This window comes from Myiozetetes cayanensis, unplaced genomic scaffold (genome assembly GCF_022539395.1).
Source record: "Myiozetetes cayanensis isolate MyiCay16 unplaced genomic scaffold, myiCay2020 scf29, whole genome shotgun sequence".
NCBI lineage: Eukaryota > Metazoa > Chordata > Aves > Passeriformes > Tyrannidae > Myiozetetes > Myiozetetes cayanensis.
In genome coordinates, this window is record NW_026087510.1 from 2,924,017 (window position 1) to 2,938,961 (window position 14,945).

General features: G+C 53.1%; 1 protein-coding gene across 4 annotated transcripts in view; it reads right to left on the reverse strand.

Moving 5' to 3' along the window:
- Positions 1 to 14,945, reverse strand: part of OPCML (opioid binding protein/cell adhesion molecule like) — a 294,735-nt gene that overhangs the window by 14,386 nt on the left and 265,404 nt on the right. For all 4 annotated transcript variants that reach the window (XM_050322914.1, XM_050322912.1, XM_050322915.1 and 1 more), the window contains 2 exons: positions 9,439 to 9,671; positions 109 to 234 (listed from right to left, as the gene is read on the reverse strand). In XM_050322914.1, coding sequence (XP_050178871.1) covers positions 109 to 234; positions 9,439 to 9,671 — 359 coding nt within the window. The remainder of the gene's footprint in view (positions 1 to 108; positions 235 to 9,438; positions 9,672 to 14,945) is intronic.

The following is a 14,945-nucleotide window of genomic DNA, read 5'->3' on the forward strand; positions in this document are numbered from 1 at the left end:
GGGACATCCTGTCACAAATGTCCTCACCCCCACCCCAGACACCTCTACAGGGACATCCATCCACCCCACACAAGCCAGGAGAGACCCCTCGTGGGACGCAGGTCTCACCTTTCCCGGAGAGGTGCCGCCACGTGACGGTGGGCTCCGGTCTCCCGAAGGCCAGGCACATGAGGGTCACGCTGCTGCCCTCGTTCACCGTGATGTCCGACGAGATGTTGACTATTTGGGGTGGCACTGCAAGGCACAGAGAAGACCAAAACCACCATGAACACACCAGCTCACCAGGCCCCACCAGGAGGCTCCAGCCATGAGACCTGTCCCATCACAGGATGTTGGTGTTTACCCTGTCACCCTGTCCAGACACCAACTCCACGTCTCCAAACCGGTGTCATGGACTGGAGCCAAGCACAAATGCAGGGCATGAAGGGGTCCACTCACTGTGCCAGCCCCCCCGCTCCACGGCTGAGACCCTGATAACCAGCTCTCATTATGGCCTGCAACAAGGCTCATATTTTAGCATATTTATTAAAGCTGTTTAAATTACTGAGCGTCTGCTCCATTCAATACCGGCCATGGTGATTTATATTCCTCTATCCCCAGATACTCCATCTAATAAATAACTTGGCAATCTCCGCTCCTATAAATATCCCCAGCCATGGCAAAAAGCAATTAAAGGCCGCTCACCGATGATGCTTCCCAGTGCTCAGGGCTGTTGGACACAGCCCCCAAATGGGTCTGCACCCCAGGGAGTGAGTGAGGCCACACAAAACAACCCTCCCCAAAATAAACACCACACCTAAAATGCCAGAAATGACGCCCTGTGCCCCCTCCCCAAGCCCACGATGTGCCAGGAGCCCCAGTTCATGTGGCATCCCACACCCAATACCGGCACCCAGGGCTCTCCCACAGCACTGGGATTCCAGGATGATCGCCTGAAAAGCACCATGGCTGACACCAGCACTGCCTGGAAGGGGATGTGAGGGCTACCCAGCTCTCCTCACACCCCCAGGGAGGCTCTCCTCATGCCCCTGAGGAGGTTCTCCCCTCTCCCAGAGTGGGAGAGGCAGAACAGCGGGACAAGCCATGGCAAAGATGCGGCACAGTCCCTGCAGCCCGATGGGTTCTGCAAAGCAGTAAATTTCCCAGCAACTTGACACATTAATATAGAAGTACAGTCTGTTATAGCAGAGGGAGATTGTCTGAGTCCTTCAGGGGAAAGCAGCAATCCAAAAATGAAAAGTGTGTGCCGGCGACTGCTGGAAAATGTAGTTAACGCTCGGAGCGGAGCCGGCCAACTCCGGCAGCGCAGCCACGACGAGCTCTGGGAAGGCTGCAAATGGCCCTTCCTCACTCAGACATGGAGATGACATTAACCCCTATTACCAGCAGCCTTGTGCCTCTCCCCTCCAATAACAGCAGCTCAGATTGGTACCAGGAACATCCAGAAACTACAAGAACGTCTCCAGGACAAGCCTTCCCACAACTGAGCATTTTTTCACCTGCTCATGAGCCTGCAAACCAGCCCTCCTGGTGAGCAGTTCTGGTCCAAGACAGCAGCACCACTAATGGACCCTGCTCCAGACAGCAGCCTGTCTCTCCCTTGTGTGCTCCTGCCTACAGATGCCATGGAGCTGGACTAGTGATGGTGTGTGATGCAGAGCACAAGCAAAATCACAGCCATGGTTCTATCCTTGCCCTCCCAGCCCTCTCCAGCTCAAGCCTGACATCCCTTTCCCACCCCCTGAGTCCCAAACCACAAGTAACAAAGTGACGTGCAGAAACTGGTGCTCTGGGCACAGCTGTGAGCCTGTCCCCTTTCCCAGGCACAGAAATACTTTCATTCCTGTGGAAAAAATTACCACTGCCCATAACCACTACGGTCCCAGTGCTCCCATTCAGAAAACCCCAAGCCGCAGGAATACACACGTCAGCCTGAAAGCCTGACACAGGATGACACAGGATGCTGACACAGACGTGCCAGCAGGTCTCACAGCAGGGAACAGCACTTCCCAACCCCCCCAGTGCCACTGCCTGCCCTAATCCGATCAGGAATGCCCCTGAGAGCCAGCAGGGATGTGCAGTGGAGGGATACCCATGGACAGCACGGGGACCCCAGCTCATGGCTCGATACCCTGCCACGATGGCGATCGTTGCCTATGAGGTTACCAGGACTTGGAGAAGGACGTCTGAGGACCCTGATTACATTTTTATAGATCCCACCGACTGGGCTGTCAAGGATGGCGTCTCAAGGACGCACTGGCTTTGCCATGGGAGGACTTAATCCTATTGGAGGAGCAGGTGGGAGCTGGGACCACGCAGGGATGCAGGCAGGCTGAGTTCGGTGGCAAACACGACTGTGGATAAACCCAAGCTGCAGCCATGCCCTGTAAATACCACAAGGCAGGTACAGCCAAGGCACAGGTAAAGCTGCCCTGAAATGCATATCCCACCTGAACTGCCTTGTCTCAAGGTGGGGACAGCTTGAGATTGGTGCTGGGCATGGAGTCCAAATGCTCTCCCATCCCCTGTAAATCCCCCTTGGTCTCCTCCTGGATCAGACAGCCCTGCTAATGCCTCGCAGCCCTCTGGCATGATTTTGGGTGCTTTTCCTAGTCTTTTACCTGTTGACAGCATCCTTTCCCTGGATCCCTTTGGTTCTCTACATTTCTCTCCCTCTGCCCTCAACAGCTGCTGGGGAAAAAGCAATAGGGCAGAACACCATCTCCATCCCCCCTTACCCCTAGTCCTGCCTTCCTTGTTAAAACCCTACAGCTACAAGTAAATTGAATATGGAATAAATCCTGAGGAAGCGAGAAGCGACACGGTCTCGCGGGAGCGGCGAGCGGCCCGCGGAGGATTTCGTCAACCCCGCGTAATATTAATCACGGGGAAGTTAATGCATAAGGTTTGGTAAGCCAAAAAATACATTTGCACTGTAATTTCTTGTTTGTTCGGAAAGCCGGTGAGAGAAATTGAATGTGAAAGCGATGCCACTAAATTCAATAACAATAAGCCCGTGATTTATCTCCTTCCTTTACCACTCGAGACCTGAGCCGCGCGATGCGCCGATTCACGCTCTCCGTAGGGCCTGGGCGCGTGCCGGTGTCTGCCACCCCTCGTGGGGACTGTGAGGTGCCAACCTCCCCTCTCAGCTCCCAAACTGGGGCTGCAAATAGCCCTGTGGGGCCATCCCTGGCATCCCACACCGAGGTTGCCGTGTCCTGATGCTACGTGCCATGCTCAGGGTGTCTCTGGGACTCTCCCAAACACCTTTGGCCCCGATGCGGGCACCAGGGACGGCTTTGCACTGGCTGTCCCACCTGGGGACAAAAGCAATGGGACAGCCCAGAGCTTGTGAGGCACTACTGACCGTGCAGGAAGAGACAGCACATGGGTGATGGCTGCGTGATCAGTGACTACACATGACGCTGACGCACGCGGCCGCGTGCGGGCTGACTCATCCCCGGCCGCTCCGCAGCGCCCAGCCCTACCGGAGGCACTCGCCACCATGGCCCTGGACTATTTTTAGCTGCCAGATCATTACTGCTGCACGCCTCGGAGCGGAGAGCCTGCATGAGCACGGCGGCTGACACACACAACTGATGTCCCTCCTCCACATCATTAGCTCCTAATCCATTAAAAGAGACCTCTTCCCACACCGCCGGTAAGGGGAGATGACAGATGGATACCCATGGGCTCTTCAAAGCGCCACTTGCCCACCTCTGCTCAGGGGATGGGTCCCCATAGGGACTGCAGGGGGGGACATCTCATCTTTGGTGCTCTGCAGGGAGGTGACAGCCTCCTGGACACTGCCCTACCTATGGCACGCTGTGGTCCTGCCTCGCTTACAACCCCCTCTCAGACACCTCCTGTTTTGGGGAGATGCAGCGTTCATGCTGCTCCTTCAGCTCTCCAGCTGCAGTGTCCAGCTGTGCCCTCTGACAGGAGATGCTGTCACCGCCAGGAACAGGGACTGTCGCCCTAGCAGGGGTCGGATTCCTGCTGGAGCTCTTTCCCCAGCACCCCAGCTGCCTATAGCCCCAGGCACCTCCAGCTCTGCGTGAGCCTCCCCGGCACAGGCAGGATGGAGCTGTCAGAGGTGTCACTGTGCAAGGTCTCATTAGCGTACAGAAAGTCAGCACAAAGAAGGCAAATATGCTGAAAGCTCACATTTTGCCTGTGCTTTCCATCTCCTTCACTGATGAGAAGCACAGCAGGACAGCACCGGGGCCTCCTCCTGTCCCTGCGTGTCTGCTGAAGGCACCAGCGATGCAAGACCTTCCCAAGAACAGCTCCTGTTTGGGGTTGATGTCCTTAAAAGGGGCGCCTCTGAGCCAGCTCCAGGCTGGCAGACAGAAATGGATGTGTTTCCCTGTCTCCCAACTCATCTTTGGGTTTGGGGTGCATGAGACACACCCTGCACAAACCCCCGATGCCCCATCCAGTCTTTAGGGGAAGAGACCGAGGCAAGGAGGTGACATCAAGAATTTTAACAACATGTTGTTTCTTGGTAGCAAAGATTATTGTCTCTGATCGATCCCATTCCATTGACAGCCCAGCCTAAGAGGCTCATCAGAGCTGATTTTATTGAGATAATGGGTTAAGCCCATCTGAAAGCTACAGACTGGTCAACAGAGTGATTTTTGTCAAATTTCCCTGCCAAGCAAGCGGCGTGACAAGGCCTCACGTGTTCCCCATTTCAGGCATATCTTCCCCTTCCCTTCTCTGGGTCCTGAATGCTGCCTTTTCACAGCCTTCCCCCAGTAAAACACTCTTTGTGTGATCCTCTTACAGGAAGGGACATGGCAAAAATTAAACACAGCCACTGAACACCCTTTCCCAGGAGGAGTCACCCGACTGCTCGCTGTGCATCCTTTTTCTCCAAGTTCTCACGTTGAGACGGGGAAAGCAATAAAACCAAAACTCACAGTGTTATACCTACTGTGTAACCACCTGTCAGTAAATTTATGAACAATTAGGAAGTGAGAGTGCTTCCCAGGGAGCTATTTGTGCGTGCGCTAAAACGTTCTTTCTGCTCGGAAATATAATAGGGAAACAACTTCGCCAGTTCTCCCTCCTCTTCCCCATTTTTGCTTTTTGCAGTAATTAATCATCTGCTGCTGTGCTTTTGTTCCAGCGGCTCCTGATCCCTGTGACACATCCCAATGGCTCCTTTTCACCAGTTTTAAGAAGCCTCGAGAATGGGAGCCTGAGGATGCTCTCTGGATGCTTTCCCATCCTGTCTCTTTTCCATCCTCTCATCTGGATTTTGGGTTAGCACATCGTGCCACCCACTTTCAGGACAGTGGCTGTTCCTGCCTGGGCAGTGAGTGCTGATTACTTCCCACCACTTGGACTCTTCCTCTCTCCAGACCTTCCCCCTCTCCGTGCCCTCACTCCTTCATTACTCTTTCATTTCCTCTCTCTGCTGCCTCCTGTCCTTTTGATACTCAGTTCTGTGTGTGCACATTTCCTTCTCTCTTCCCTTTGTTCTACAAGTCTCTGGGTTTTTCTTCTCATCCATTTTTTGTTTGGTTTTTTTTGTGGTTTTTTTTTTTTTTTTTTGTTGCTTTTGTTTGTTTGTTTTTGGTTTTTGGTTTTGTTTTGGGTTTTTTTGTTTTTGTTTTTTGTTTTATTTCCCCTCCACTTGCTTTTTTCTCCCATCTTTGCTATTCCTTCCAGATTTTCTCTGGGCTCCTTGGCCTCTGAATTTGCTGCTGCATTGCTGTTGCATCACCTTCATTTGGCCATTTTCACTCTCCTGCCCATCCTGTACTTCTTCAGGGAGGGAACAAGAGCAAGGTAAGGGTGTGGCTGCACTTCCCAGCCTTTTCACATTGGAGAAAAAGATCTCAGTGGGGCTGGCATGGGTTGGGGATGGCTCTTTCAGAGGCTTGAGGAGCCAGTTGTTATCAGAAGGAAAAAAAGACTCAATTTGGTTTTGAAACACTTACTGTAAAGCTATTCCTGCACTGGTGCTGCTGTGAGAGGCAGCAGATGAGACACAGGACCAGCTCTGGGAGAGCATCCTGAAGTGCATGGGGAAAACACACCACACAACCACAACCTCAGTACTGTAAATGAAGGCCATGGTCCTCCAAAACCTGTTCTGGTCCCCAGGGCGAGGAAAGCAGCAAACACTGAGATGGGAAAATGGACTGTACCAACCAGAAACTAACAGTAACAATGCCGGCAGCTGGGAGAGGCTTTAATGAAAAATCCATGGTGAGTAGGATGAATGCAGTACAGGAAAGGGTTCTCTAAATAAATCAGAACCAGAGGCCTTCTGAGGAATACCAAAGACCACTATTAGGTAGGTATGGCCAGTATCAATGTTCACTGCCAAAATCTCCACCAGACAGGATCTCAAAGTCACAGCCTCCACCAAAACACTGACCCCGAGCTCCACGTTTCAGACTGAAACAACCCAGGCCAAGAAGGCACAGCTGTGACATGCCTATGGTCTACCACACTCCTCACACCAAAACCATTCTGTGGCACTGTGAGGTAAGACCTCCTGGCTCCTCCCTGCAAGCCTGCACCTCCCAGGAGCAGAAAGGGGCTTTGCAGGGCTCAGCCCAGAGGCAGGAGGGCTCGCCGCCCCGTGACATCCTGCACTCCAGCTGTTCATGACAAGAGCAGGATGAGGTGGCCCATCTTCTACTTATAGGAGATTAAATGGTTGTTCTCTCTGCATTCCAGACTCTCCCCAGAACACCCTGACACCCCACAAGCCCCTCGCATGCCCCTGAAAGCCTCTGTCCCCTCGTCACGAGGCAGTGCCTGGGGAAAAAAAAAATAAAAGAGGAAAAGGGAAACAAAAAACCCCTTCTGGCTTCCTGCCATCTACTCTCTTCTAAACCCTGTTAATGGCTGTTGCAATGAACCAATGCAAGAGACATATTAATAGTGCTACTAAGAGACACATTTACTGTTGACGGCGGTTCCCCGGCAGATTTATCGCCGGGTTGCTGGGAGGGAAGGCCGGGCCCCGCAGCAGCACAATTAAAACCCAATTGAGGACCAGGACAAAGAATCAATACTCTCTCCGGCCAACTTATAGTTTTGCAAAATACAAATAGAAATTAATTGACCTGAATACAGTTGCTAACTGGTCATTACTGCCTGTTTGTCAGCCCGCTGGCACGGTGAGGTCAGCAAGCAGAGGAGAGACCAAAACCTCAGTTTTGAGGCCAGAAACAGGGCTTTGCTCCCATCCCTGTGAAGTGTGTGCTCTGCTTGCAGTAACAGCCAGGACTAAATACATGTTTGCAAAACTGCTCCCTTCCTCCCAGCACTGAGCAAAGGAGTATATGTTATTCAGTCTCATAGAAAGCCCCCTGAAAGCACATTTTAGCCACCAAGGAATTGCAGTGGGGCTGAATCTTAGAATAGTTTGGGTTGGGAGGGACCTTAAAGACCATCTCATTCCACCCTCTGCCATGGGCAGGGACACCTTCCACTAGCCCAGGTTGCTCCAAGCCCTGTCCAACCTGGCCTTGGACACCTCCAGGAATAGGGCAGCCACAGCTTCTCTGGGCAACCTGTGCCAGGGCCTCACCACCCTCACAGGGAAGAATTCCTTCCTTATATCTAAACTAAATTTCCCTTCTTTCAGTTTGAATCCATTACTCCTAATGTAACTCCATTACTCCTGATGGAGAGTTCCTCTCCAGCTTTCTTTAAGGCTCCTTCAGATACTGGAAGGCTGCTGTGAGTTCTCCACGTAACCTCCTCTTCCACAGGCTGAACTGGGAACAGAGCACAGAAGGATTTGCCTCTTTGGCCACCACCATCAAAGGTGGCACCTACAGATGGATTTTCTTGCAGACCAGCTTAGACAGACTATGTGGCTTAACACATTGAAAGGGAAATACAGACCCTGCTCAGCATGGACCACTTGACCTGTGCCTGTATCCTCAGCTCCTCTCAGGCTGTGGATAAGCACCACTGCTGAGAACTGCAGTCATCACTGCAGTGGGAACAATTCAACAGGACTCGCTCACACCAGGAGAAAAACTCCCAGCACAGTTAGAAATGCCTCACCACCAGGCAGGCAGTCACTCTGGACACAAACTCTCTCTCACCTCCACCTGCCCAGGCCTGGCAAGTGCCTGCATCACCCTGAAAAAGGGGTGAGGAGAGCAGGGGCTGAGCATCGCTGCCAGTTCACCCGATTTCCTGAGGTGCAAAGCAGTCAGATACTTCACCAGTGTTGACTGGATGGATTAGCACGATTAGAGAGCAGACAGGATAAACAGATTAAACTTCACAGATGGACAGCTCACACGCAACCCAGAAAGGGGGAGAGGGAGAGCTCCAACCAAGGGGATGGAAGGGATGCTCCCAGGGGATCTCTGCTCCCCTCTTCCCGAGGTGGGCACTGGTGCACACAATCTGGGGTTTCCCAACACGCTCCCACTGACACCGGGCAGGAAAACCTCCTGGACAGGTTGCCACAATCAACCCCTGCCTCCTCCCAGTGAGAAAGATACATAAACACATACATAACTCTGTTGGGGGGTTCTCAGAGACGTGTCGAGCCTGAGAAAGTTTTCAGATTTGCTCATTGCAAAATCAATACCCATCAGCTGTTTGAAATTAAAGGAAAGATTAGGTCCTGGTTTTATACACGCTTTATTGTATTCCGAGAGCTTTCTACTCAGCCAAATAAATCTTCTTTAAGAGGATTAGGAAACTTTCATTATCTTTATCTAACCTGAACTAACACTAACTCTGAAAAATTAATCTAGAGGCCGGACAAAAGCCAGTAGCTGGTGCAAAGCCGCAAGGATCCGGAGGCGGCATCCATCGGAGTGCTATGGGCACCTGCATCCCCCATCAGAACAGCCTCAGGATGCTGCTTTGATACCCAACAGCATCTGCTACGTAGACATGCTTGCCTATGAAGCCCTGTGCCAGAAGCCCTTCGTGGTCCCACTGTGACTTCAACATTCACACAATTCAGCCTCTCCCAAAACTGCAGAGCCTTGTGCTGTTGGGATCTGCTTCTCCCCCCGACTCCCTTCCTCCTTCTTCCCCACAGCTTTATGTACTGAACATGATGTCATATGGTCTGGAACATCCCTTTGGTCAGTCTGGGTCACCTGTCCTGGCTGTGTCTCCTCCCAGCTTCCCATGCATCCCCAACTTCCTTAATCCTGTGGCAGTGCAAAAAAGCAGAAGCTGCTCAGTAATAACAAACACACCCCTGCATTAGCAACCCTGTGTTCAGAATAAGCCAAAACACAGCCCCATACTCGCCCCTAGGAAGACAATTAATTCCACCCCAGCCAAAACCAGCACACCATGCAATCCCTGAAGCAACTGATACTGGTTCCATCTCCACCACCAACAGGGCCTCCAAACCCTTCACAAATCCAGACACCCTCGCAGATCAAACCACCCCGCAGGAGCACGAGGCCCGCTCAGACCTACCTTGCACGATGAGGTGGACGCGCGAGGTCTTGGGGTGATTGTCTGTCTGCACGGAGCAGGTGTAGGGGCCCTCATCGTACACGTCCACGTTGTGGATCTTGATGCTGTACTGGGTCTTGGTGTTGGAGAGGATGACCACGCGGTTGTCTATAGACCACTTGTCATTGCCGGCATACAGGATGGTGCTGCGGTTCAGCCACGCCACGCGCGTGACCCGGTCATCCACAGTACACCTGCGGAGAGACAAGAGCGTCACACACACCCTGCTGAGCACTGAGAGCGCCCAGGGAGCACCCTCGACCCCAAAATGGGGCGGGAGCTGGCTCCCCATCACTGCCAGCACGGAGATGGCACGTGCCACGGCCGCACAACCCCGCCCCACCTCCTCCCAACAGCCGAGATTTCGCATAAACGGCGGGTTCATCGGAATTAAACCCTCCCGTTTTCTCTGACACACAACCAGGGAACCGCAGACAAAATTCCTGTTGCGTTCGACCTCCTCTGCAAGCCACGCAGACTATCCCTATCCCCCCTTCCCCCCCCACCTCCTCCACCACCTCGCCCTCGCTGCGCTCTGAGAATTTCAGATGAAGCTGTAAAACCTGCTGACAGTCGGTCTTGTCGGCACGGCCCTCGAGCCATCCCCGGGGTGATATACACGGGGACAGGGGCCGCGGCACACGCGCAGGGAGAGGGGAGGAAGAGAAACAGCCAGAGACGGCCAAGCCAGCACGCGGGGAAGGGAAGGGAACATTTGGATAAGCAGCTGTAAATCCTACAAGTGCCTCGAAAACACAGCGCGGTCGTTTCCATTATTTATTTCCTGCCTGGCTCCCACCCTCCCTGCTCCGAGGCACGCAGGAGCTCGGCAGCTCCAGTCCACAGTGCTGACTTACACTTGGCAAAGAGTGGGGTGGAGGGGGGGGGTGGGGGCAGGCAAGGGAATTAAAATGTTCCTGGAAAACATGGCTTTTCCGTTCTGTTTGACAGATTTTTCTCTATCTATTTACTCGTGGCCTTCTCTGCTGCCTCCGTGGCAACCCGCGGCAAAAACACCGAGCATTTGGCTAAATTAAGAGCCTGGCACCTCTCAGGAGCTTCACATTTCCCACCCAAGGACCATGGCAGGGAAGTTGTCCCTTGGCATGGAGGAAAACCATGCTAGGTGTGCGCTAGTGCTGGTGGAGGCAGTGCTGCCGCAGCTTTGCGCAGCTGAGATCGTAGGAAAAGGCACCTACAGTCAATCAAGAAACTCATGTGAGTCCCTCTCCACACGCCTGTAAATTCGGAGAAGCAGCTGGAAGGCTGTTCCTGTCCTTGTCCCCACTGCAGCACTTCTCCTGCCCAGGTTTCCGAGGTGTTATATGCCTCCCTTGCTGAGATTGCAGAGCGTCACCTCGATGGAGATTATTAATCGGGCGGAGGGAAGGGGCGACACTTGGCATGTTTGAGGGTCCCCCCGGGCGCTCAGTTCGGAGGAACGAGCCATATATCCTCCCGCAAACAAGTCACTTCCCCCTTGCAGGAGCTGTACGTCTCTGCCAGCCACACCACGGAGGGACGCCGGGAAAGACGGATGGCCCACACCTCCACGCCTGCCGTGGTACTACCGGAATGCCGGGAGCCTGCCCGGGTGTCAGACGTGCCCCGGCACCGGCTCAGCTCTGCCAGACCAAGGCACGAGGCCGGCAGACAGCATCGCCCTTGTCGGGAAGCCGAGCCCTCTCTCCGTTCAAATTAACTGGGGGAGAGCAAAGCACAGCCGAGTTAAGTTCGGCCCTGGGGGATTCCAGTCTAGTGGACTATTACTGCTGTCTCACTTCATTATAATGAATAATAAAGAGATACTTACACACGGCTTCTGTAAATTATTCATTGCGTGCACTGAAAAATCAGGGCAGCAATATGTAAAACAGACAACTTGCATGTCTGCGCTCATATAAATATCCAGACTACCAGCCCTGCGAGGTGCTCTTGGGTCCCCTCATTAGGGGTGAAGCACAAGGACTAGGGTTTGAAGTGACAGGGACGAGATGCTCGCGCTGAGCACGTCCGACTGTTGCTGCCCGGCTGGCGCGTATGGGATGTGCTTCCCAGGGAAATCTGGGGCTGGCCCAGGACACCCGAGAACTGGGATGGTTCATCCTGCGTTTACAGCTCGTATTTACATCTCAGAGCTGCACCTGCACAGGCACACAGGGGTGTCCCTGGTGGACAAGTTCACGCGAGGGAGGGAAGAACAGCATCTCCCTCCCTTTGTCTGTGGTGCCTGGTGACAGGTGCCACCCTAGAAACTGCTCTGAGAGAGTGGGCAGGAACTTGAGACCCCTCTAACAAACTCAGGCCAAGAGCAAGGAGGCAAAGGTTCCTCCTCCCTACTCCTTGGGCTCATTCTTCAGTTGCTGCCACTCAGTAGTTTATTTAGGACCAAGTCCCTTTGGCTCTGATTGTGCAGCATCGTGCTCCTCTCCACTGGAGCCCAGGCTGTCCCCTGCAGCTACAGGTGACCAGAAAAACCACCCTCCTTCAAAAAACCAACCCTCCTGCACCTCCTGGAAATATGTCAGAACCACCCCCAGCAGAAACCCCATCATCCATCAGCTGGCAGTGAGCACTCAGCATTCCTGGAGGCACCTTCACAGCTGACCTTGCCTTCCTGCCAACAGTTTTCCTGTGCCCGGGCAATTGGCACTACAAAGGAAATACTGACGGACAGCCTGGCACAAGGAGCACCTCGTCAGCTTCCTTACCTGCCTGGGAAAGCGATCTCCATTAGCTGCTAAGCTCCCTTGTCTGCTGAGCCTTCTTTGCTACCCATTTCCAATTGACCAGGATTATGATAATGTCTCCAGTAAGCAAACAGGTAAAGAGACTTCTGCAAAGTGTTTAGATAAAGCAGACAAGCTCTGACAAAGCTGGATAATAAAGCGGGCCAGGAGGTTTTCCCTTGAAGGGATCTAATTAAAACCAAAGACAAACCCCCATTAACAGTCTCCTGAAGGCGCCGTATCCATCTCCAGAAACTGCCTTACGAGTCCAGAAGGGACAAAAGACAATAAAGGGCCTGTCAGATGGGAGGAAAATAAACCCATCCTGGCTCTGCAGTCCACCTGGAGAAAACTCATCAGCAAAGCAGGGGGAATATCTCGGGAATGATATCATCAGCCCAAACCTGAGCCCCCAGTACATGCCACGTCCCAGCTCCCCCACGCAGCCCTTCTTTGTGCTCCTCCATCCCTGCATCCCACTCAGACCCTCACTGCCTTTAAGCACAGACTTTTCACCATCTGCAACCCTTCAGCTGCCTCCAACCACGACTTCTCTCCTCCAGAGCAGCTTGCTGGAGAGCATCGGATGCTGGGCCTTGCCCGAGCTCCAGCCCCCGTGGCACTCACAATGATACATGTGGCCTCTCAAAGGCTTCATCTCCTGAGGCCCACATTAATCCCCTCTCTCTGTGGGAGGACGAGAGCTGCCGTAGGGATCCCAGCACTCCACCAGAGACGAGGGCGCTGAACCTGAACACGGCGGCGCGAGAAGATGCATGAGGGTGGGAGCCGGGGGCACCGGCGCTGCGCCGCTTCCCCTCTAATTGCCCCCATTCCTCATCCTTAAATGCTAATTCTGAAGTTTGCCATGGAATTATTTCACTTAGTGTCAACAATACGGATAACTCTGCTGACGTGCCCTTTGTGTTCGGCGGCACAAAGTGACCGTCTCCCTCCTCCTGCACCTATTAGGAGAGACCCCCGTGTCGCTCCCCCAGCAGGCTCCTGCCCAGCCCCATCAATGACACTGACAGCACCTCTCCTACGTGTGGGACGAGTCATAACACCCTCCACCTTCATCCTCTACCTTTCCCAGCCACGTCAGGGACCTTTCCTGCACTGCTGACTCATCCAAGCATGAGGGCACAGCCTGGGGCTGCCCTCGACATCTGCCCAGTGGTGAGGGAAATATCTTGTCCACGGTCAGCATGAGTATTCTGGAACTAATTTGGAGGGATAAATGGCACACAAAGAGTTGGAGGCATAAAGCAAGCCTTGCAAAACCCTGTCCACGGGTCAAAAATGTCCTGAGGAATGGGTTGCATGAGACCCCAAAATGTAGATGTGCATCCTGAGAAATGTCTGCACCTGCAGAGCTGAGACTACTGGTCCCAGTCCATGCCAAGAGGCTGGGGGGGATGCTCATCTATGGATCAACACAAATTTGTTTTCCATGGTGGGATTTTTGGGATTCTCTTGGAGTTAGACTCAATGCTCCTTGCTGATCCCTTCCAACCGAGGATATTTGATGATTCTATCATTCAAACCCCTCCCTCTTCCTTATTTCAACCAACAATGCTCTACTTTTTAACTCCTCTATGGCCCTTCAACCCCAAACTGCTTCCCTCTCCTGTAGGTAACATATCTCATCAGGATGACAAATGGAGATGCCAAAACCAGGTGCAAACTTGCAGGCTGACCCAGTTTTCAGCGGCTAAAATAGCTCACCCGGATCGGGAGTGAAGCCCCTTGACAGTGACCAGGTGATGCTTCACCCTGGGATGCTTCCAACCAAAAATACCTGTCCCAGGGGCAGAGCAAACCCCCTTGTCTTTGAGAGGAAATTGTTAATTACACTTGCTGGGGACTCCTAATGGGATTTCTCGTTTGCTTCCAATACTTGCCCGGGCTACACAGTTAACGGGCTCCGAACGCTTTTTATTCCGGGCGGCTGCAGCAAAGGCAGAGGAGATTTATTTGTAATCATCGGAAATAAACACACTTCCTCAGAAGTAAACACAAAAGAACAGAACCTGGCTGGGCTCCCACTTCGTTAAAGATGCAAATGAGAAGCAGGCCATCAAAAATGCGGCGGCTCCTCTAATCCTCTCCCAACAATGTATCCCGCCACATTATCCATAGGGACAATGGCAACCATGGCTTGTGATGATGGGTCTCACACAACAGCTCCTGTGAGGACAGGATTGCACCACCTGGGCTTCCATCACTGCTGTCCATGATATTTATTCTTGGGAGGGAGGGTGGGAGGCACTTTGTCTTTAATCCCGATCACTTTTGCTGGCATCCGTCTCCTCTTTGAAGTCACCCACGGTGTCCCTTCTCCCCTCTCTCCCACCCACCCTGGGTGCCTGGATGTGGGGTGCACACCTCCGCACCAGCCTCATGTCATCCCAGAGCCCTGAGGACAGAGAGGACCCAGGATGTGCCATTTGACATCGCCCAGCACGACCACCTCCCATCCAGCCCTCACCAACCACTCCACAAAGTCCTGATCCGTCACCACCCCTGTGGGAAAACAAGGAGCATGGGATGCATAAGAGCTCAGTCAGCCTAAACTGTTCTCCTTTTCTCCATAGTATCCCTCCCTCCCCACCAGTCAGCCACTCCCTCCCACAAAGCCACCAGCTCTCGCTCTCTGCAAGTTTAATTAATTGCTTGGCCCTACCGCTACTGCTCCGATTCCCCGAGTGCTCCCACTGCTGTACAAACATGCTCCAG